This window comes from Triplophysa rosa, linkage group LG20 (assembly GCF_024868665.1).
Source record: "Triplophysa rosa linkage group LG20, Trosa_1v2, whole genome shotgun sequence".
NCBI lineage: Eukaryota > Metazoa > Chordata > Actinopteri > Cypriniformes > Nemacheilidae > Triplophysa > Triplophysa rosa.
In genome coordinates this window covers 7,494,400-7,519,816 of record NC_079909.1, presented here as the reverse complement: position 1 = coordinate 7,519,816, position 25,417 = coordinate 7,494,400, and the positions used below count along the sequence as shown (strand labels likewise).

General features: G+C 41.0%; 1 protein-coding gene across 3 annotated transcripts in view; it reads left to right on the top strand.

Moving 5' to 3' along the window:
• Positions 1–5,238: 5,238 nt before the first annotated feature.
• Positions 5,239–25,417, top strand: part of palm1a (paralemmin 1a) — a 28,537-nt gene continuing 8,358 nt past the window's right edge. For all 3 annotated transcript variants that reach the window (XM_057361841.1, XM_057361842.1, XM_057361843.1), the window contains exons 1-4: positions 5,239–5,417; positions 13,891–13,936; positions 15,382–15,462; positions 24,811–24,938. In XM_057361841.1, coding sequence (XP_057217824.1) covers positions 5,413–5,417; positions 13,891–13,936; positions 15,382–15,462; positions 24,811–24,938 — 260 coding nt within the window. In that variant the 5' untranslated portion in view covers positions 5,239–5,412. The remainder of the gene's footprint in view (positions 5,418–13,890; positions 13,937–15,381; positions 15,463–24,810; positions 24,939–25,417) is intronic.

Genomic DNA, 25,417 nt, shown 5'->3' with positions numbered 1-25,417 from the left:
CGTGCTGTGCAAAATGAACTGCTTAGCTTTATCATAGCTTAGACCCCGCAGATAATAAAGCAAATGAATAAAATAAGCGAAGACGACACGAATATATACAAGCAGCACACTAGTGCCAGATAAACAACGCTCAAAACTGCTCCGTTACACAGCTATACAACAACAACAACATATCTTGGTTCTAACAAACAGAAAAACCAATGTTACTCACATACTGATCCAAATCAAAGCAACCTCCTAGGGGGTGATTTTTAGACGATCTTTCTCTCCAACGTCTCTCTGCTGGAAAGTATCTCCATAGATATCTGTGAGTATCTCTGCTAAAAGCCTTCGTACCACGGGTCCTAACGCGTCTCTGCTGGAAAGTTTTTATAATATTAACACAGGTCCTAGCTCCTGCCTGACTTTTATCCTTCTTTTTATACTTAAAATCCACAAACCCTTTATTTTATGTAATAAATAAGACATTGCTCTTTCCACAGTCTTTCTAATGCCCGCATGATCTCTTTCCTCCGTCAACATGAGAAGACACGCTGTATCAGCCGACGACATCTTTTTGTACAGTGGTGGCCACCGTCGTGTTTGGACTGAGAGATTGGTTGCAATCAAACTCACCGCTAGTGGCCACTATAAATCCCACTCTAGACCTTTAAGTAAAGTTATTTCCTACCCTAAATATATAAAAACTTTATTTTTGTGAGTGGATGGTCTTGCTAGTGCCTCTGATTAACAACTTCAAAGGAATTTTCTCAATATTTAGATTCTTCAGTTTTACGATTGTAAAACTGAAGACGATTGTATCTCCGCTAGATATTATTGTATCCTATAACAACCAGGGGCGTAGCAAGCTTTTCAAAAGTGCAGGGGATGGATGTGGTTTGTTTGTTAACAATAAAAACGATGAATACAATGACAGAAGGGTACAAAAGGTATAACATACAAGATATAAAAAGCTTCCCATTTAAATGAGTGATACTAGAAAAGTATAAAAACACACTCGGTGGTAAGCTTGATAGTGACATGGGTCTGACAGGACTGTGACTGAGACTGCTAAATTTTGCTTACTTGCGCCTTGAAAAGGGGAGATAAAAAAACACCCACACAAAGCTTTTTCTCTGGTGGTATAAATAATGGTACAATTTACTGTTTTTAAACATTAAAATAATATACACTTTTCTTTCATAGTTCTTCAACAGGTATGCAAACAATGACATCATTTCTCACTTTTTTCTCCTCAACAGGTACAATCAAACACAACAGGTAAGTATCCACAAAAGTATTCAGCTAATCAACAAACAATGCTTAAAATATCAAAATCAATTGCACTGGCAATAAACCCATAAATACACTGCTTAACAATGACAATTTGTCCCTCCTCCTCGTCAATTCCCTGCCTTCTTCATCACAGTTACTTTATACATTGCATGCCACATACATAACCGAATTTAGCTAGCTGCTGAACAATATCCCAATTAGCAATTAGCATTAGTCTAAAAAACGAAATATAATACAGAAAACACTCGACATGTCAACAAAACATAAACAGAACATCTTCCCAAACACATATCAAGCTTATTTAAAAACCTCGAAAGCATAAACACTCATTCAAAGTACCTGGAAAAGGGAGATGTAAATCATAAGTTCCCGCCTCCAAAGCACGAGCTGACCGATAAATCTAACACACCAAGAGAGGCGGGACTTAAGGCAGAACAGCCAATCATCAGCCGGTCACACTCAAAGCCGGTGTCATGTTTGAGAGGGAGAGGAGAGGAGGCAGCCGCAGCGAGCGCAGACACAGAGCGGCCAGAGAAACGGAGGAGTGACTGCTGTAAGGCGTTTGTGCAAAACTGCAGAAAAAGTGCGGGTGTTGAACCCTCTCACCGGGAAAGTCCCCCACGGGTTTTCTAACAACCCATACATCAATAAAAAGCTTAATTATTCAGCTATTGGGTGATGTAAAAATCTCAATTTTGGAAAATTGACCCATAGGACTTGTTTTGTTGTCCAGGGTCACATTTTACTGAAAAAAGACAGATTGTGAAAATGGCAATGCAATGTAATTCTAGCAGTTATTGGTTATGGGGCAGGAATCACTGTAATTATTAGCCCATTCCAAAATGATTCCCAAATCCTCTGTCATCTCACAACCTCTCAAAGACTAGAAGGTTCTCAAAGGCCCACCTTGGTCTCACGACCTAAAACTTCTGTGTCCAGGAAACTCTGACACCTACACTTTCCAAACAGGAGCGATGCCCACAACATCAGCAACTTACATGAAGTCTGCAAAAGCACAAACAGAGATCCAGCTGTTGCTATGGTAACCAGAGCTGCGCAGTGGGGGCCTCATGTGTGGAACAATTTATCATTTTAATGAAAACTATATGTGTGTTTGGGTGTGTGTGGGGGGGGGGGGGTATAGGCTCACAATCACATAGAGCTTCAGTTAGTTAGATTTCACTGAATTTTTTTGAAAGGTGAGGCATTGAAATGGTTTTGAACATTGCAGAACCTTGATTTCTCCATTTCAGCTGTAGGAAAAGTAAAAATAGATTTGTTAGGTAAGGAAGCATTTTTTAAAATAAATATAATTCTCATACCCATACTCAAATACTCACATTTAAACACTTTATTAATTGTTTTTGCTCATAATTCTTATATTTGTTTGTTAAAATAAATACAAGATCGCAATGTAAAACCCGGATGATGGGAGATCTCCTTCCCCTCATCCCCACCTGATGTTCAGTTTACTCATCCTGATTAAACTCAAGTTGATAAAATTTTCAAAAGGTTTAATGAATACTGTGGTCCTTTGATCTGCAGGTGCTTCAGCTGCTGGCGGTGTTATAGCTTTTATTTTACATAACACTTTTTCCACCTTTCAATACCTCACATGACCAAATATCACACTTTCTGCAGACCTTTAAAAAGTAAACCACCTCTGCAATGCTAATGAAGGTGAATCTTTTTTGGCAAAAATTGGTCATGTGATGTACAGTTCAATTCACATTGATATTACCTTATTAGGTTGTGTGCGCCAGCAGAGCAATGCCAACAAATATCTTCTCCAGATATTACAGACCTTCTTGTGAAAATAAATTTGACATGTCATTTACTCAAAATAAATGACAGTTAATGTGATTCAGTGGATTTAATTTGCATAAATTATGGTTAATGCATAACTAATGAATGTTGACATATTTACGGTAGGCCTGTGTGGTAATTCATGGCTCACATGTCTTAAAAAGAAATTAATACCATAAATCGGTGTATCTATGCTTGCAGCTTTCCATGGCCTAGAATGATGCTGACATAAAAAAATCTCTACCATACAAACACAAACACACCACAGCTAATTCCATTCCCTCTGTCCCTGACAGAAATGTAGACTCAGCAAAATCTGTAAACCGCGATGGGGAATCGTTTGATTATCTTTGCCACATAAGACACATGTCACTTCTTTTCTGTGATTAGAGAATTGATGCGTTCAAATTAAATTAGGCCTATTGGCCTCTTTGGCGACATGAACGATCATTTAACCCTGACCAGAGAGGCCAAGAAAAAACCCAGCTGGCATACACACCCACCACCTCAGCAGCCCTTTTCTTTTGTGTTTTCCATCTTGAGAGAGAGAGAGAGAGGGGGGGGAGAGAGATGGCGGCAGTGCTCCCTGCGACGGCAACATTTCCATTGATCAGAGCAAATGGAGACATGTCAAGTTACCACGGCAACTGGCAGGCCAGTGTGTCCACACTGTATGCAGGCTGCTGAAGAGCATTAGGGTGGAGCTGTGGGGGCGGGAATACTTCAAGAATGTGAGATTTGCCAGGCAAAGAATGCTAACAATACGCTCAATAAGTCACTAGTGTGATTTTTAAATGTTACACAACAGGAGTGTCTAAGAAGATTCAAGGGCATTTTATGTAAACCCTGGGTAAACGTAAGACTGGGTTATGTTCACACTCAAGCTTCACATTTGGTTAGTAATTCTTAAAAAAAATTAGTCACAGTTCCAGACTAATTTAGTACACACGTAATTTTTTATTTTGTTTAAAACAATCGCTTTGTACTCACAAAATGTTTATTTTGAAGGTTGTCGTGTCACTGGGCACGCCCACATCCCGTCGCAGGAAGTCGCCTGCTGTTAATGAATGTCAGTTGAGATCGATATCAGAACTCCTGGCTGTCCTAAACGTGGAGAAACAATTAATAATGATTTCTTCTTTACTTCTAACTTTTATTTTTCGTTTAGGCGTTGAAATTAAACTACATATCGTGAACATGTCTTGATATGTACAATGTGTCATGTAGGCCTATATTTAATAAGGTAAGAACTGAGGCAGTGATTGGTTTTTGGCTAAACATGGTTACTACACTTTACTGTAATAAAACCATGGGTGTTTTTATTTATTTATGTATCATTAACATAGACACTTTGGATTGGAAATTGAATTCGTATTTCAATATAAATCGGTGTCGAAGTGGTCTTGACAAAATTGCTGACAATTTACAGTTCTGCAAGAGCTGGTCATGTACTCCAGGCTGCATCGCCAACACACGTCAACACAGACCAGTGACATATTTACTGCTGTTATAACACCACCGCTATACAACATTATTATTTATGGTCTATTACGGCATCTAATGTGTTTTTCTCATGTATGTTTATTTTTGGGTAATGGACACTTGTTTTATTGACGCATATCCTCCAAAAAACATACATGAGAAAAACACATTAGAGACTGTAGTATTTAATGTACTGTGAGCAAGAATTTTTGTTCAAAATAAAATGCGTTTTAGAATAGAAAGGAAGACTAATTAATAGGTTATAAAATAAGAGTACATTTAAGTTGTACACATCTGGGGGTTTTATGTAGGTTAACAGATACCCTATTTTTTGTGTATTTTCTTTATCTTCATTGCTGGTAAATAAGTTGTTTTTAGACTCTTGCGTTGACGTGTGTTATCTCGAACATCCACGAGGGGGAGGCACACCCCCTTTTCATTGTCAGATCCGACCAAAACCCCAAATATCTTATAATTAGGAAAATAAAATAATTTAAACGCGCCTTTATACAAAACCCAGCTTTCTGACACTTTCAGTGCAAACATGATGAGGTGTGCATATTGCGAATAGCTTTCGTGTTTTTTGACAGCCGAGTGTGTCGCCTGAGGGCTGTCTCATAAGGCAGAGAGAGAGAGAGAGAGAGAGAGAGAGAGAGAGAGAGAGAGAGACGCTTCCCAGCACAGCAGAATCAGGGGAGGGACGCCAGCATAAGCTCCCGGTTTCACTGCTCACACAAGGAGAGGACAGGCTGAGGAGAGGCTGGAAACTGATGGTGATGCGGCTTTGATTTAAACCGCTTGCTCTAGGAAAATTAATCGGGAATTTGAGAGAAACCGTATTTGGACAATATGGAGTGAGTATACTAACTATTCTTCATCTAATGCCAGCGCAGGCCAGTGTGCCTCTGGCCCTTATAATGACTTAACGGAGCCACACCTGCAAAAGATCCCATGCGCTGCTCTTCTGTTATTGCTGTTTATATGCAAAAACGCTAGCTTTTGTGCGCTGTATACCTAGATCGTTTAAAAAAAGTATGTTTAATGCGGTTGTGAGTTTTATGTTAAGAAAGAGTTGATTTACGCTGTTTAAATGTGGTGGATAGAGACGGTCAGTCAGTGTATGTAGATGAGGGGCAGTCGAAACGCGTCTGCGTTACAAATGAGCATCAAATAAAGTTTTCTTTATTCGCAGCTCGCGCTGAACAGGATTTTTTTTGTCTTGGCTATTGAACGTAGATTTATGGTTTATATAGGCCTAGGCCTAGTTATTTATTTCTCGGTTTATTAGTGTAATGTTGCATTCATGTGCGCGGAATAACGGTATCACAGCGGTGAGCAGCATCCACACATGCGCTCCAGATCCAGCGTGACAGCTTCTCCTTCATGGCTTTGACTCTCTCTGTGCAGTTGTTTACATGTGTATTTTTATTAATATATGAGCCATGTAGTTGCAATAAATAAAAAGGCAATTTCTCTTTAGCATGATCACTGCTTAATGTATTAAAAACTAGAAAAACAAAACATGCAATATACAGCATGGTTACATTATGTATATGTGAATACATTTGTAAGTCGCTTTGGACAAAAGAGTCTGCTAAATGACTAAATGTAAATGTATTGTTACATTTGGACATCTTGTACATTAAAAATGGAGGCATGAAGGATAACTTGCGATTATAAATGCAAGTTAATAACTGGCAGTGACTCCCCTAGACTTGAAGTGTTTTTTAAATTGGAGTTATTTTCAATCTATTTAAAACTACAACAAGTGAAATAACAATCTGGCAGTGATCTTGGAGGACACGTACATCATAGGTAGACCTTCAACTAGAAAAGCAACTGCTGGCAGACTTAATTACTCTAATTTACTACACCAGACAGACAGACAGAGAGAGGGGAGAGAGAGAGAGAGAGAGAGAGAGAGAGAGAGAGAGAGAGGTATGAGGGGTGGGCTGACAGTTGCTCCAGGAATCTGAATGAACGGCCCTGCCCATATCGAATAACACATGCCTCTCCATTAGTGACTGGCTGGGCTCTGTATGAAATCCCATAAATGTCCACTCCGTTGAGGGGAGGATGAAATCAGCCGTTGTGCTTTCGACACAATGAAAATAACCTCCCTGGAATATGATCTGAGCACATTTTAGCTCTAAAATATGTGGTGGTTATTGTATGGAATATGGATAGGCTTATTGTGGACGGTTTTATTTTTTATGATCGTGCAGCACAGATCGAACTGGTCTGGAAAGCTTCACTTTAGTGAAAATGTCGGAGAAGTCTTGACCTCTTGCTCCCATGAAAATGCTGGAATAGCAAACAAGCTTGATGGGCACATCAGTTCCTGTGGATGTTCCTTTGAAACTCAGCATGTGTACTGTTTCCCCACCGTTAGAACCCTGCTCATGAAGCGCTGATTTCAGCCACATGTGCTGAGGAATGCTCGGAAGCTTCAAAGGATTCGCATGACTCCGTGTCTGAGCTGAGTCTTAATGAATGGCTGAGAAACTGCTGGGTCAGGGTTCCTCAAAGACAGAAGATGGAAGAAAGAAGATGCAAAACAAAACAGCATCAGTGTGATCGAGCGGAAATCCATCCACCCTTCATATAAGGATCCATTAAATCTAATGCATCATCTCACTTCCTGTCATTTTATACAGTGTGAGAGAAGCCTGGAGGCATCATGCTTTTTTTCTCATTGACTCCCATAGTCACTCACCACCCTTTTCTTACAGTATGGGGTGATGTCATATGAACTAGATTTAAAGGTTTAAATTAAATTATTATTAAATTCATTGAGCAGTTCTGGAGTAATTCCATTGGGATGTGCCTGTTTCCTTGGACAGAATAATGTTTAATTCAGTCCAGCAATTTTGGATCAGGAGGAATCCTAATTATTTCGTAATGTAACAAGATTAAACTACATGTTCTGGGTGGTTGCCAGGGCATTGCTGTGTGGTCACTAGGGTGCTCTGAGTGACTGCTAATGCATTTCTTGATGGTTGCTAGGGGGTTCTCAGTGGTTTCTAGCTATTGCTTAATGGCCCCTGTCAAGCTATATCATGTCCTCAAGTCTATCTTTCAATATATTAGGACGCCTCTCCACAGCAATCCATGTGGTTTGAGGTTTGTCTTGATTCTTAGGGTGACATGATAAAGATATATAAAAAATGTTTTTGAAACGTTTACAATGCTCAAGGATTGGTGAAAAATACAAAAAAAATGCTGTATTGTGCTGCGTTATGCATCAGCAGCCGCTAATGTCACTTTGTAAAGAAACACATGTGCATGCTCATGACTTCGCCGTTTTTACAAATTCGCATGTTTGTAGTTTACACAGACACGATAACGTTAAGTTCAAAAACTTGCAGTTTGAAAGCTGTTTTCAAACGAGTGCGTTTTCAAGCCTTTGTCATGTCGGTGAACCGCTAAAATGCATGAAGTTTTTAGTTTAAATCTGTTTTGTGTAAATGTACCCTAATGCTGTGTTCACACCAAAGGGGAATTAAGCGATTTGCGCAAGTAAATTACATACTAAGTCAATGCGACGACACGAATAGACGCGAAAATAACTAACTTTTCCCACGAGTAATATAGAGCGTGGAACGCGATTGTTCGCGTTTGGTGTGAACGCAGCATTAGAGTTAGTTTTTAATAACTTATTTCTTATACATATCCTACATATGAGCAAAATAGTGATGCTTTCTTCTCAAGTAAGTGTAAATATGATTTCATATGTTTTTTGGATCTGTGTGGCTCCTTTGGGGGTTCTTTTTGTATGGTATTTTTGTATTTTGTATGGTTTGTGTTGTAACTTTATCCTGTTTATAATAAACTGTGGTCAAAGCATGCGCTTTTCATTAAAGCTAAGCTTGACCTATAGATAAATGCAATGTGTGATGTCTGGGCTTTATTAAGCAACACCTATGAAATCTCTTCATCTCTCACTGCTCAGCTTTACATTAGTCTTCTGTGACAGTGCTTTTTGTAAGACTGTTAGATATTACACTTTGCAGTGTTGAGCTTGAACAGCTCTGCACATAGGTTAGACAAGCACTATAAATCTGAGTGTATGGAGTCTGGGCTCATGTCTGAGGTCATGCATGTAGTTTCTATGCCGGTGAGATGTGATACTACAATGATTAGTCTCAGATCTCTTTGGAGATTTTTGTGGAACAGTTGTGGGAATGCATTTTTTACGTTAAAGGAATAGGTCACCATTGACTTGACCATAGTCATTTTTATTCCTACTATGGAATGTCAATGGGGACCATTTTTTAGGGTAAACTCTTTCTTTAACAAGTTTGACCTCTCTTCTCTCCTCTCATCCCTTCTGTTCTCCTCTTCAACACAAGCCACAGTAGAAAGGTTAAACCAAATCTCTTTGCATTTAACTACACTGCCATGACATTTAAATGTGTTTTACTGACTTATGGTTATTAGTTAAGTATGATCATTATGGGAGCATGGATCATTAAACTGATTGAGGTCTTCTGGGGCAACGAAGACCAGAAAGCATCAACATTGTCATCATCAATTATATCTGTAGTCTGTTATAGGGAGTTCCTTTTAATTTTCCGAAAGATTTTTAAATTAATTTATATATGCAATTTTTGATTAGATTTTCTCGATTTTGTTTTTCTGAGGGTTTTAAAAAAACATATTTTATGGTGAAGTTTACAGACAGGAAGTATGGATGTTATACAAATTAAAGAAGTTTCTGGGCTGAATGGTCCTCTTAAAGGGACAGTTCACCCAAAAATGAAAATTCTGTCATCATTTATTCACCCTTATGTCATTCCAAACCTGCATGACTTTTTTTCTTTTGCACAATTTTTTTTTAAGTTTAAAATTTAAATTTTTTTTGAGAATGTTGGTAACGAAACAACACAGACCCCCATTGACTTGCATTATATGGACACAAAATCACTGAGACATTTCTCAGAATATCTTCTTTTTTGTTTTACAGTTATATAATGGTTCTAAACAACGTAAATGAAAAATAATGATGACAAAATGTTATTTTTGTGTGAACTATGCCTTTAACATCTCTATTTGTGGGAAGCTCTTCCAGTCATGGGGTCTCAAAGCTTCTCTTTGTATCTCAGCGATACGACCTCAAGACATCTCAGCTGAGAGACATGAAATGATCTAATGGCTAAAACTGTTAGATGAACGTTTCACACTGTGTTGGCTGAGATGAGGTGCTTTATTGAGTGGAAAAAAACATCTGTTTCAGTTCTCTAGCATGTCTGATGTGATTTCTTTAGGGTGGAATTCCATCATCTCCCTAGGCTGCTTTTGAACAGTGGTGCATGTCAAAAGCATCTTAATTTGTGAAAGATGTGATTCATTTAACAACCAAGCCTGAAATACATTACATGTTCAAAAGTATGTCGATATTCACACTGGTGTCCTCGTTGAACGTTTCAAAGCCATTGCACATTATTCTTCACAGTTCTGGGAAGGTTTTTTACTAGATGGAACATGGATGTGGGGATTTTCTCCCATTTGTCATTTGTCAGACACTTCATTTCATCTCAAAGATGTTCAGAAGTAATAAACTACTTAGGCAGAATTATTGTATCATAGAAAGCCAAGAGAAGCGGAGGTGTGGGGATTGTACGATCCAGATCATTTCATATATTTAAGAGTCACACCAAGCAGTGAAATATGGCTAGTCGATGGTTCACATATGCCGACACTTTCAATATTTCGCTCAGACTTTTATTGAATGTCACGTCAGTATCAATCATTCCTCTGTTTCGTTATGCTGTAGGCCTTTATTTGACAAATCTCACAAATGTTCATCCATAACATTACGAGACAACTCAGACATACTGTTGTCAGCTATTAAAGTGTTTGAGCTAGTAAAAGAAACATAAGAAATGTAATCAGCTGGTATGGGGCATGCTGGCCGGACCTGTTCTGAGATTCCGCTGTTGTTTGTGCTACAGTAGCTATGGCTGACAAGCATGTGACAGCGAGGAAAATTAGCCAGACATATGACCCCCATTTTACACGTGGCCGAGTCTCCAGAGCACACACATACAGCTGTATACAGATACAGAATAATCATCACTGTGAGGTTATGAGTTTCCTGTATTATTGGGTAATTTTGTGCTGGCTTTCGTGAGAGTTTATTTCTCTTTTTACCATTTTTTGTTTGTGAAAATGACTAAAATACAATTTATACTGCATTAAACATACATTTACATACACTGGGTCTCATTCATGAAACACGAGTAGAACAAATTTATGTGTAAATCGTTCGTAAAGTCATTCTAACATAAATTTTCAGATACATGAAAATGTTCGTATTTTCAAAATGTTAGTTGTTACGAAAGAAATGTACACATGCTCCATACCACGTGTAAATGGTGCGTAAAACCGCACGTGACGTTCTGTATTCTTTTAGACAAACTGATGACACTGCATTTTGATGCACTATGTATTATAATGATAATTCACGAGTTATTTTGCCCTGTTTTTTATCATTTTTTACTTTTTAACTTTGGGTAAAACGCAGAGCTCATCACTGTACTTTTTTACACAGCCGTCCAATCACAGTGAAGATGAGGTGGGACAAATGGACAACAATGGAAAAGTTCATATTAATGGTTACTGCATTTTCATATTAAGTAATATTCTTCAAAATAAGATACTAGTAACAAGTAGGCTAACTGTTGCGGATATTCTAAAGCACAGCAACCAACGCATCTCTGGAATAAAGCTCAGTTTATACTTGTGCGTAGGACCTACGCCATAGCCTACACAGAGTCGCGTACCCTACGCCATAGCCATAGTCAACTCAACGCGGACCCTACGCGGACCGCAAGCGCTGTGATTGGTCTGTTTGAACCCCTCCCTCGGGTCAAAAAACTGTTTACTCAAACGCATTTCCGAATGAATTATCTAAATAAATTATTTGTTCTTCTGTATTTAACATCTCAAGCTGCAACAAAAGTGACTGTTTACTTGCAGCTATCACTGCTATCCAAACCAGAGAATGAAATCCAGAGGATCCCAGCATTCCTAGATAGGCTGCGTAATTTGCGTAGCCGTAATTCATAGTCGGGGATTATGCTAATTTTGAATGAGCGTGCATGCGCGCCCTGTTTACGAATGATTGGAATTCATTAACATACACACATTTTACTATGAAATCTGATGTTTATGAAGTATTTGTGAATTCGGAGGAAAGTTTTAGGGAAGGTCTGTTTTACGTGCAAATTACTCGGAATTTACTCATATTTATTTAAGAATGTTTCAAGAATGAGACCCACTGTATTTAGCGTTTTTTGTGCCAGTATATAGAGAGAAAGGTGGCTTATAATTTACATTACATTTATTTTAGAGATGTACCGAGTGATATCTGCCGATACCGATTCTGAAGATTAAATTAATATTTCTTAACTCTCATAATGTTATTATTAATTCATATAATGACTATTAAAGTTTAACACCAAACTGGTGATGTTTCTAAACATTTTGCATACTAATATCGCACAGTCATTGCATTTTCCTGTCCTCTTTTGATTGACTGGATGTATCGGACCTGATCATTGGCTGTTTTTAAACTATTAGCCGATAGGATGAAAAATTGCTTTTATCCACCGATACCAATTATTGGCCGATATATCGGTGCATTTGACATATGCTTTTATTCAAAGTTTCTCACTATTCCCTGGGAATCAAACCCATGATGTTGTATTTTGTGATTGTAAAACAAATGTTCCCATTGTTTAAATAAAAATGTTTATGAAGTATTGAAAATTGACAACCAAAACAAAACCATCTTGCTTGCTGTGTGGACCGCTTCATTGATTCCTTTCATTTTCTCACCCATTCTAGTTTTGTTGTGAGCGTGAGCTTACTGGCTTTCAATTACATAAATATGATGTGGGATAATTTACACCATTCAATTTCAAGAGAGGAATATTAAATATTTTTATGTGAATGTAAATCAGTTCAGTTATTTTGCTGAATGCTGGAGTGTGTTTGTGCTCTGTAGGTCAGTCTGTCTGGATGTGAAGGAGAATTTTGTTGAGTAAGCAGCTTTGAGCTATGCAAAAGTGAAGTAGCACTGACAAATGTGTGCTTGCGCATCTAAAAGCAGATTCAGATCAAATGATGCTCTGGATCCACATTAAGACTATGGCATTTCTCATTTCTGAATCTCTTTTGACTTCAGCCTAATGTTTTAAAGCTTTAAACAAGCTTGCCTCCATAAGAATGTTTGCACAAACATCTATTTTTGGTGTATAATGAGTCACTTTTAGCATCATGAGTCACTTTTAGTGTGTTCGGATCCTCTAACAGGCTGTTTGTACAGGTGTTGTGTTTTACTCGTGTGGGGGGGATGTGAGTTGTCTGGCTGTGGTGGGTCGGAGAACAACCTTCACGTTCTTCTTTTCCCTGATGGGATCTCACCTCAGCTCTCATGAGCTTTGTATGGGGCCGCCGCCACAGCTGCGTCCTACAGCAGACAGGACTGACAGCGTGGGGCCATCCTACTGTCTGAAAGCATTTTTGAGCTTTTCATGTATGTAAGTGTTGACCAGAAATTAAGGAGTCGGTTATATGGGATGTTCCTGTATTTAATTTGTCATTTAGTATTTATTTTGGCATTTGTCTACAGATATTTTCGCTGATAATCCACAGAGGCTGTGGTCTACACTAACACAACACTACAGTCATTTTTGTTCTTCTCGGAATCAGTTGCAGAAAGTATACGAGGAATTTTCGCAGTGTTCCTCCAGAGATGAATTTTTTCTTCTCTTGCTCAATCAAACTCATCGTTATTGAAATCTTAGGAAGCTCCAGACTTATTTTGCCAAACGTTTCTTTTCTTTCTTTGTGAGAATTCGCACCATATTACCTGCTTCTTGGCAGTCATTTTTCAGAGACATTTAACAGTTTTCCATGCTTAAGGTCATATTTCTAAACCTTTCCAGGTTTTTAGAAAGTGGAGAAATGGCATATTTTGCATTTTTTCCCTTTTATACATCACAACAAAGGTGCCTTTTCAGCACCGGTGGAACAAACAAGAATGAAGGATACGCATTAGGTGTGACTTTGATATGTTTGGTTTAGTTTTGTTCTGCCATTAAGAATTATGGGAAGTGTGGTTTGGTTGCAAAAGTCCCATGCATACCCGATTTGTAAAAGAGATCAGTGTGACATGACATGAAGCTTTTGGAAATAAGTATTTCACTTCATTCAGTTTACAGAAATATTTAAGAAAGTCCAGATGCCAGAACAAGAAGGAAATCTATCTTTGTATGTGGTTATTGCCAGTCTGATGTATATATATTCTCTCTCTCACAGGATGTCAGAATCAGTCTCACAGCAGGAGCGGCTCCAGGCTATTGCAGTAAGTTAGATTTCTTACACCACATGTTCCCCTGGCGGTCTAAAATCCACCTACTGAACCCATTTCACAAATCACGACCTAGATGTTTACATATACAACTCATCTATTAAATGACTCTGTCTGTATGTTTTAAATGCCATGAAGTGTTTTATTTTTTATTTAAATAACAACTTTGGCTATTAGGAAGTAAGCTGGAATGTTGTGAACTGGGAAAGTGACACTGATAACCCAGCCAGAGTGCCTATGACAGCCATCTTTTTAAAGGTCCAGTGTATGAAATTTAGCAGCATCTAGTGGTGAGGTTGCCAATTGCTCAACCCTCCCTTTCGAAGCACTACGGTGGCTGACAGAGGACTAAGATGTTTTCACATCTGTGCCGAAGTATATAACGTATTTTTGAAATGCCCTCTGTAGAGCAGTTTGTCCGTTTAGGGCTACTGTAGAAACAACATGGTGAATTCCATGTAAAGGGACCCGCGGTGTATGAGATAGAAATCTCATAGCTCATTCTAAGATAATAACAACAAAACGCTTCATTATGTAAGGTCTTCATACACCTCTGAAGACATATTTAAGTACTGTATATTATACTGCATTTCTGTCAATAGATTCTCCAAAAAATGACACACTATAATGCTTGGTTATGTTTTAAATATCTTAGTATCCTGGTGCTTTTATAAGCAAAGATTTTGGTTCTTTACTCTTGCAATGAAAATACTTAGACTTACATATAAACACCCCAGCTGTACCCCTGCACAAATCTGTGCTGTCTTATGTTCAGCCAGCGTTGGGAAGTGATTTACTACAAGTAGCGGCACTATTAACTTAGCTGCATTTTTCAATAATGTGACCGTAATTTAGCTGCTTTCAAAATACTCATTATGCTGTAATGAGCTCATTTATCTGACAAACATCAGTGTAGCGTAAAGCACATGTTGGGATGGAAAGTCTCAATCATTGTATTTGTTGTATTTTGTGCAAATATGTCGCTTGCATTAATTGAGATTCCCATTCTTTATGTGCCAGATATTGCTCTGTAATAGCAGAATAGATTAAAAGATTCAACGGATGTCATATCATATCACCATAGCTCCACAATACATACTGAACATTATTATCACAATACATTGTGCCTCTATATATAATCACACACCTAATATCATCTGATAATGTTCATCTGTTTTTATCAAGATAAAAATGAGAACTGCAACGCACTCCAGTTCAGACTATTAATCGACAGATCTTTTTTTAGCCCCCACCCACTAATGCATGCACGGAGGAGTAGATACACTCACACACACTTGTTAACACTTATTATCACACGTATGAAATCAAAGCCCATTATAAACACAGAAAAAGATGGGTTTGTCCCCTGAGAGTTCATTCACAATGCTTAAAGAAAATTCTAATACATAAAGCTTGATATTCTATGTTTTTATTCTCAGGAGAAAAGGAAAAGACAGACAGAAATTGAGAACAAGAAAAGACAACTAGAAGATGATCGACGACAGCTTCAGCACCTCAAGGTAAAATATAGTTCGCAGTGCATGTCATGTAATTCATTGTATGAGTCGGGGGCGATTCTATGTTTTCAATATTAGAGGGGCTCAGCCTCCAATGAGGATATACATATATATATATATATATATATATATATAGCCACACTCTAAGCACCACATACTGTATACATTACTAAAATAAATAATTAAGAAAGAATATGCAGAAAAGCATAAAGACAAGTTGTTGTTATTCAAATGAATATCACATTAATCGGTCAATCTGCAACATTTATAATTCAAAGTGACAACACCAGCCACAAATCCATATAATAAATGTCACAATCAACTGCTGAATCATTATTTAGTAGGAATAACTTGATATATTTCCCTGCCATTCACTCTGATTAGCACGAGCGCTGTCACTCCTGTGCATGACTGCGTGTTCATCTATTACATCCACAATATGTTTTAAATTAATAATAAAAATACTGAAGCGTCTGAAAAATGACAAAGAGCTTCTAGCTACACTTTTGTTTCCTCGGAACTCAGAACAATGAATAACAGCCGCACCAGGCTGAACTACAGTAACTATCTGACCGTCGACGTCTTTCCGGGGCTGTCAAAACTACTGTCAACTCTCTATAACTTAGGTGCAGAAAAATCAAACAGCACATCATGAATGACACATTTCTGTGCGCTACAATATCATCATGATCATCGGTGTGAAGTGATGCTTTCATTTTGCTGGAGGTAACGTAAACAACTAGCGTTAGTTAACGAGGGGTGAACGCAGACAAAACTTTTTTTAGAGTGGATGGGAAAGGGTCTTGTATCGCTCCCGCATCATATTAAGATGGATTTATAACAAAGAATGGCAAAAATGCAGATGTCATGTTCCTTGTAGGTTACTCTGCTTATGACGTTCACTCCAATGTGCTGCTGTGAACTGAAGAATGCGCTACATAACGCTAACGCCGTTTTCATAATAAGAGTTTTAAAGGGGACTATAAAGCGATCTCGAAGTCTTGTACAGATTACATTATTCCTCACAATATTTTAAGGGGGCTAAGCTAGAACTTTAGGGGGGCTTTAGCTCCCCTAAAAAGGGCTTAGCAATGCCACTGGTATGAGTGAAAATAAATGGATGTTTTACATCTCAAATAACAAACTAGCTCCTTGTTTTTCTGTTCAGACTCCAATATTTCAATTGAAGAAATGGTGGCATACAGTGGTAAACAGAATGGATAGATGAACAGGTATTTTGAGGCTGTAGCTGCTGATGAGTATTCATGAGCTATATGTTTTTGGCCAGTATATTACGTTGCCTACGTTAGAGTTTTTTAATATGGTGAATTTTATGTCATAATGGTGTGTTTTCCAGTCCACTGCAATGTGTAGTTTCCTTGGACACCTTAAAAGTTTGGGACAAGGACGCCCTGTCAGACACAGGAAGGAGAATCTGCCAGGGTTGGGGGGTGGCTGATAGGACGTCCTGTTTGTGCGTGAAAGGAAATGCTTCACTCTGCTAAATATATGTTGTATTGTCTCTGTGGTCCTCAGGTCAGGTGTACACAATTGCTTTTGGGTTTCAGAGCTGTTTTTCCCAATTTAACTTGATGATATGTTTTAGAGTAGAGCTAATTTAGTCTTTGGCTATATTTGGAATATTCTACTATTCATGCTATTTTTGCTATTTTTATATACTGTAATGAGTACGCAGATTACCCTATATTGTAAAGTGCTCGTATTGATTATCCTATTTACAGTATAACAAATGAAAAAGTCAGAATATGTATGTTTTGGAGATGATAACGGGATACCGCAAATTGAATTAAACCCAAAAATGAAAATTCCTGTATGATTTTTTTTCTTCTGCAGAACACAAAAGAAGATATTTCGAAGAATGTTGGTAACCGAACAACACTGGTCCCCATTGACTTTCATTGCATGAACACAAAACTAATAAGATATTTCTCAAGATGTTTTGGGTGAACTGTCCCTTTAAACTTGCAATGTAGTGAAAAAGCCTGAAGTCGAAGAGTTGCTTTGTGGTCTTTTGGTACTCGCGTGGGAGGTTTACACACATTTTCCTGTCACCAATTCACTGTCTTTATCAATAAGTGGCAAAGCCCATAAATAAAATAACAAAATATAGTCTTGCAAGTATTTTTGAAAGCTGGAAGATGAATTTGGCAGGGATTTTTCTGTGGTGTTTTTATAGTTTATAAATGTTACAAAGCAATGAATGAGAGGGACTTGGCTGCGCTGGCCAGAGATGAAATCCAAAAACCCTCCTCATTAGCAGTTTCTATGGAGCTTCCATTCAGAGTCAACAAAACAGAAAGAGAGAGAGAGATGAATGGCCATTGAATAGTGGGCTGCTGAAGTATTGAAGGGGCCTCTTCTAGCTCTGAAAACACATGCTCTCTGATATATGAGCAAGCTTTTGTCCATCTGAGATAAGGACTATGGTGTTCTTCTCAAATACAGAACAATTCTAACCACTTGAGGCATGAAGCTATGCGGTTTTAGGTCTATTGCCAAATCTCACTGAAGTCTTTGTATACAGTATGTTTGGAATATATTACATGGCAGGGATCATTTACTTATTCTTTGTCTGAGAGAGTCAACGCTACACTGAAGTATTTTGGCTCCAAAGTTTCCTTTGTTTTGATTGGCTCATCAATTGGTTCAGACTGATTAAAGGATGTGTGATGTCCCAGGGGTGATCAGAACAGGAAGTTGATGCTGATTAGTTTGGTGTGGTTTAATTAACCCCACACACAAAATGAGTGCACTTCACTAAATTGTGCATCTGCAAACTAAGCACACATCATTCACAAAGTTATACACTTTCCCCTAAGTGTTTAGAACGATATATAATGTTAAACATATTTTATTTACATTTTCTTTTAAGATAATCATGCACACTTTATTTGGGCTAGTTGTAACAACTTAGATGATTCTTTTAAAGAAAAACTTGACTGTAATGGGCCTGTAATAGTTGTTTTGCAAAAAAAAACAGGACACTTGGTGGGTTAATATCACGAAACCACTGAAATATCGTGGCAGCACAGATTATCATGGCAGTACAGATTTTAATTGTAAAACATGGAATCATCATTACATCACAATTTGTATGAGTGCATGTTGTAATCTAAACAGTAAATAAACATTAGATGTTATACTAGATGTTCTCAAATGGCAAAAAAATCATTGACAAAATATTAATCTATAATTAAAATGAAGAAAAAGTGGGGAAAAAAAGAAGTGTCCATGACTGGTATTCTCATCCTACGTAACATTGTTAAAAGACTGTTTAAAATTGCACAAAGATATTTACATTAAGTTTCACTTTACGTGAAGAAACACATCTACCAGTATCTTTCAAATGGCAGGTTAACAGATTACTTTATAGTTTTCTGGTTAAAAAGTAATATTATCTTGTCGCGCCATATACAAAACTTTATTTATTCTCATTACCGATACAGGTAGTTCCCTTTCTGTCAGTCTCTCGACGTTGTGTCGACAGAATGGGGTTTGACTTGAGAACCTATCATCTTCTGACTAACTTTGAACAGGCCAATGAAATTGGCGAATGAAATTTGCATGCCGGTCTCCGCCCCGGACATCCGTGTATAAAAGGAAGTCGGCGTGCTGCATTCATTCACCTTTTGTTCTTTGGAGCCTTCACATCTGATGACCAAAATTCTGAAAATTGCTGGATTCTTACGACGTGATGCGTTCCAGAGGTGTTTCAAAAGAGCAAATTTCCTCAGCGCAGCATGTCCCGCTGTTCTCGTGGGTGCAACACTCTCATCAAGGAGGGAGACGGATACGACGTCTGCCTCAAGTGCTTGGGTGTCCGGCAAGCCGCGCTCGGCCCCGGTACCATTTTTCCCGGAAGTGCATGAGGAGCTCAGTAAAACCTGGAAAGCCCCCTTCTCGGTGCGTGCCCATCAAACTAGCTCCGTCGCCCTTACTTCCCTCGATGGTGGGGCAGCTAGGGGCTACGTCGACGTGCCCCAGGTGGAGCGTGCCGTCGCGGTGCACTTATGCCCGCAGACGGTGGCCACCTGGAGAGGTCGACCTAGACTCCCATCCAAGGCGTGTAAGTTTTCGACATCTCTAGTGTCGAAGGCTTTCACTGCCGCGGGACAAGCTGCCTATGCTCTCCACGCCATGGCCATCCTGCAGGTCCACAGGCCAAGGCATTGAAAGAGCTCCACGAGGGTAAGACCGACCAGGAGCTTATGCAGGAACTCCACACCACCACCGACCTTGCCCTACAGGCGACCAAGGTGAAGGCGCGGGCCCTGGGTCGGACGATGTCCACACTAGTGGTCCAGGAAAGGCACCTCTCGGCAGTGAAGAAGCAGATAGAGGCGATTAAGCACATCCTGCCCCGCCGCGACCCGGCCGCTTCCGGCTGTCAAGGTCCCTTGCAGCGTCTGCTCCCCATCAGCCCTGGCCCTCTTCGACACCAGCGCCCCCTACCCAGGCGACCCCCCAGAAGAAGACGTTGAGGAGAAGACCACCGTCCCGTCACCAGCCGCCGCGGAAGCAGAAGCAGCCCTGACAGGACAAGCCTAGGGAGATCGAGACCACCATCGGGCCCGACCCCAGCCATTCCATCGCTGGTTGGTCGGACTGGAACGGTCCCTGCCCCGTCCCAGCACCTGCTGGGCCCCTTTGAAGACCTAGCGCCCACATTCTCACAAAAAGAGTTTCTTCTCTCTCTGGGTTTTTCTTACAGCCGCTCTCACCCTCCAGTCACGGCAATGCCGGGCGTACTCTTCAGCAGCCCTCAGCACTCTCAGTTTGACGGTGCGCTGAGCTGCACTATCGCTGGGCAGGTAAGTCAGTAGAGCCGCTCTCCTCCCCGGGGGCCTCCCCACGGCGAGGGAGCCGCACTGCTAGCCATCGAACCACCCCCCAGGGGATCGATGAAGCAGATCAAACCCCTAGTCCCCCTGTCTCGGTCCCTGGGAGCCTGGTTAGCGCTTCCCAGACCGTCACGGTGGCTAGGGAGGACGATCCGTCTCGGCTATGCAATCCAATTCGCCAGACGCCCGCCCAAGTTTCGGGGTGTCCTCTCCACCTCCGTGTGATGCAAGGATGCTCCCGTGCTTCGGGCCGAGGTCGCCACCCTTCTGGCGAAGGAAGCGATCGAGCTCGTCCCTCCAGCCAAGATGTTCTGTGGGTTTTACAGCCCGTACTTCATCGTCCCCAAGAAAGACGGGGGGTTGCGCCCCATTCTAGATCTGCGTACCCTGAACAGGCACCTACACAAGCTGCCGTTCAGCATGCTCACACAGAGGCGCATCCTGACATCTGTCAGATGTCAGGACTGGTTCATGGCAATCGACCTGAAGGACGCATACTTTCATGTCTCGATTCTCCCTCGTCATCGACCATTCCTGCGGTTTCTCTTTCGAGGGGCGGGCATATCAGTACAGAGTCCTCCCCTTCGGTCTGTCCCTGTCTCCACGAGTCTTCACAAAGGTCGTGGAAGCCGCCCTCGCTCCCTTCAGGGAGAAGGGCATGCGCATACTCAACTATCTCGAAGACTGGCTCATCTTGGCACACTCGCGAGATCTGTTGTGTACACACAGGGACCTGGTGCTTCGGCACCTAGATCGTTTGGGATTACGGGTCAACCGGGAAAAGAGCAAGCTCTCCCCCGTGCAGAGCACCTTTTTTCTCGGTATGAAACTCCACTCTGTCTCCATGACAGCGCGGCTGACTACCGAGCGCGCACAGTCAGTGCTGAACTACTTGAACCTCTTCAAGCCAGCGGTCCCCCTGAAACTATTTAAGAGGCTCCGGGGGCACATGGCATCCTTGGCAGGGGTGATCCCCCTCGGGTTGATGCACATGAGACCGCTCCAGCACTGGCTACAGAGTCGGGCTACAGCAGGCATTTTGTCATCACGCCTCTCTGCCGACACACCCTAACCCCTTGGTCTTCCATGACCTTTTTACAGACGGGGGTCCCCCTTGGGATGGTTTCGAGGCATGTCGTGGTGACGACAGACGCCTCCCTGCAAGGTTGGGGTGCCGTGTGCAATGGGCACACAGTGTCGGGTCGATGGACGGGCCCCGCCTCCTCCTGTGGAGTCAACAGGTGACAAAGTCCCTGCGAGCCACACACATCCCGGGCGACCTGAACCAGACAGCCGATGCGCTCTCTTGTCAGTCGACGCCTCGCGGAGGGTGGCAACTCCACCCCCGCGCAATCCAGCTCATTTGGGTGCAGTTCGGTCAGGCACAGATAGACCTGTTCGCCTTTCTGGACACCACCCAGTACCCTTTCGGGACCAGGTGGTGTACTTGCAGGCGCTCCCCACCGGGGAGGAAGACCCAACCCCATCCGTGTTGTGTCCAGTACGCACGCTGCGCCTCTACTTGGACCACACGCAGAGCTCTGAGCAGCTCTTTGTCTGTTTTGGAGGTCAGAAAAAGAGGAGGGCTGTCTCCAAACATAGATTGGCGCACTGGATTGTGGACGCCGTCGCTATGGCGTACCGGTCCCAAGATCGCCCTTGCTCACTGGCAGTGAGGGCACACTCCAGCCGGGGTGTAGCCTCCTCGTGGGCACTGGCTCAGGGCGCCTCTCTGACAGACATATGCAGAGCTGTGGGTTGGGCTACGACCAATACCTTCGCGAGGTTCTACAGCCTCCGCGTAGAACCGGTGTCAGCCCGAGTCTTGCATGGTACCAACAGGTGAGACCGGCGGCCGGTAGGGCATACGCCTGCGAAAGCACCTTCCCCCTCCTAGGTGGGCCAGTGTGCTATTCTGCCTCCCTTCTTCCCCCACCGGGCAAAGAATAGGCATTCCATCCATCACTAAGCACTTCCTAGTTGCAGGCTGGGCGGAGCAGCCCTGCTTCCTTAGGCCGGGTATCAGCTGAGTTATCTACCGCATAGCTCTAACCGGACCTAGTGCTCCACACGTAGTAAACCCCCCAGCAGGGTGGTTCCGTATGATTTATCCTCATGATCTGGTTCCCATATTGGCAACCCATGACCTCCCCTAGGTGGGCCTCCACCTCTCGCGGTACTCCCTTCAGTCTGCACATTCCTCCCATGAGTTCTCCCCTGCCGGCGAGAACATGTTGGTGTCTCCACTAAACTCCTCCCTATGGTAGGAAGTGGTCTCCGTAGCGCATTTCCTCAGTGAGGAAATAACGCTTCCCCAGTGGCCCTTACGGTGCCGGGCGGCTTCTCGCTGTTAGAGAAAGAAGGCCTCCGCCCATGACGGCTGGTGGCAGGGGCTTCCCACCTTTTCCAAAGCTCTGGGACCCCCTACCTCTCCACTGGATGGTTACAATTTTGCGCTAGTGCTCACATCTGACATGCCCAGGCCAGTCAGCATTGCTTCGGTAGAGATTGTGACACGGCACAGCGCTGTGGCGTTTTCAATAGGACCCCATTCTGTCGACACAGCGTCGAGAGACCGACAGAAAGGGAACATTCCACATGCCACAACGCTTGCCACCCACTGCAGCAGTCAAGAGATGCTTCTCCAGGTCTTCAGCACAAAAGGTGAATGAATGCAGCATTTCATTCGCCAATTTCATTGGCCTTTTCAAACTTAGTCAGAAGATGATAGGTTCTCAAGTCAAACCCCATTCTGTCGACACAATGTCTCGTTCCCTCCATCAGGGAACAGAGGTTACAGACGTAACCGAGACGTTTTCCGCAATACATTTTTTTTACATGCATAATTTTCGATTAAAATATATTTCATTGATTTCTTATGTATGCTTAATAAAACTTGCTTAGCCATGGCTTCACTTTTTCAGCAAAACATGGAATGGAATTGACAGTTTCAAATAGATACGGTAATGAAAATTTTAAGGCCTTTTTTGTAAAGAATGTTCAAAATTGTGTGAAACTGTCCGTAAAAGCTTTTAAATTAATTTTATAGTTTAAATTAATTTTATAGTTTGTTCTTAAGGAATTGAAAGGAAATGTGGTGATGCGAGTGTTTTTAAGAAAATCATGTTGGACATCTTGAAACATCTTGCGTGTGTTCTCTACTAACTGAATGGGTTAAATGCAGAGGTCACATTTCAGGTATGGGTCACCATATCTGACAAACAGGTCACTCTCAAGATTTCATGCGAATCTCCCAGATAATGCTTTGTCTGGTGTTTTGCACAATAGGTGGCAGTTAACAAAAGAATCAACTAAAGGAAATGCATGAAAACAAAGAAACAGTTTCCAGACACGATCGTAATACTGTAATAGCATATACATAATGTTATTGGACTTCATAAAGAAATATTGACATCTTGAAAGTTTTGATTAGAAACAGCTGGAATGTTAAGTGCATTGGGAAGTGAAGGCCAAGAGCTCTTTAGGGGTTGAACAACTGCCAAATGATACACTACACTTCCATAATGCTCAGTATGTCATTGTGCAATGGATACATTTCTCAGTTTGTTGTTTTTGTGAGCACTTGCTGGAGCAGATATCAAATATGCATGCTTTGTATTGAAAGATCTAAAATCAGCAGGGTGTTCTGCTTCTTATGCAAAACATCCAATTGTCATAGCTTATATGTTGTCTTTTGGTTTCATATTGATCATATTTGCTGATGTTTTGGTTTAAAATCAACAGAAGAAACAGATGTGGTGTTGGAGATGGTGTTGTGTTACCCCAACCAAATCTTCAGCACCCTGCAGGTTTATAGTAACACTGCTGGTAATAAGATGGGCATGGGCCAACATCTTGTGTGGTTTCTGAATGCTCCCAGTTACCATGTTGTCCCAAACAGTGTTATCTTACTAATAATCAAATATAAGCACTAAGAGTGAGAGAAAGAGTCAGATCAATGACAATGTCTGGTTCTGTGCCAGGGTAGCTTTTTGCCGTGCCAGTTCAACACTTAGATTTTAATGTCAATTATATGAATAATTCAGGCACAGAGCGGGTATTTGGTTAGTAAAGATCTCTTTTCTTTTAAGAGATCGCCAAAGGATGGAGAAAAGAGAATTGAACGTCTCTTGGGGCATGTTTCACTCTTGTTCCAATGCATGGTTTGCTTTGATATCATTTCTGTCTTTGCCATGGAAATTTGCTTAAGTTTATGGCATTTCTTGACACTGTTTGTGTTTTTAAAATATTTTTTTGTATAAAATGTGGTTTGGTCAGTTTGAGTCTTTTTGCCAGTCCAATCAAATCCGAAAAGATGTTTATCAAAGAATATTGCAAATGATATCGAGTCATTCGTCACATTGAATGTTGGATGGTCAAGTCTAGTGCATTGCATTATGGGACATTATGGTATGGATACATAAGTATCTTCGTTGTGTTTTCTGTTGTATACGGCATATTATCGACCTATTTGTGCTTTTCCATGTAGTCAAAGGCGCTGCGGGAAAGATGGCTGCTGGACGGTGCGCCCACTGCCGGATCTGAAGAGGATGAGACCAAGAAACAGCTCCTCGAGGACGAGGCCAAAACTAGAGACCTAGAGGAGAATATCATCAGGTACCTACTTCAGTGTGATGAAGAGCTTTATGGTAAAGTACTGAATAAATCATCAGAGGTAGTGAATATAGACGCAGTTAATATAGACACAATCAGTCCAGCTGTGGTTAAAGGGATTGTTCATCCAAAAATGAAAAGTCTTTCATCATTTACTCACCCCCATGTCACTCCAAACCTGTATGACTTTCTTTCCTCTGCAGAACACAAATTAACATATTTTGAGGAATGTTGACAACCAAACAACATTGACTTCCATTGTATGAAGACAAACCACTGAGACATTTCTCAAAATATCTTCTTTTGTGTTTCACACATGAAAGAGTCATGTATCGGTTTTAACTAACATGAGGGTGAATAAATAAATGATGACAGAATTGTTATTTTTGGGTGAACTACCCCTTTAAGTCCCCAATGTGGGATTCATCAATCCAGACTGTGCAGTGAGAATCCATGGAACAAGATATTTCTTCTCAGATTTG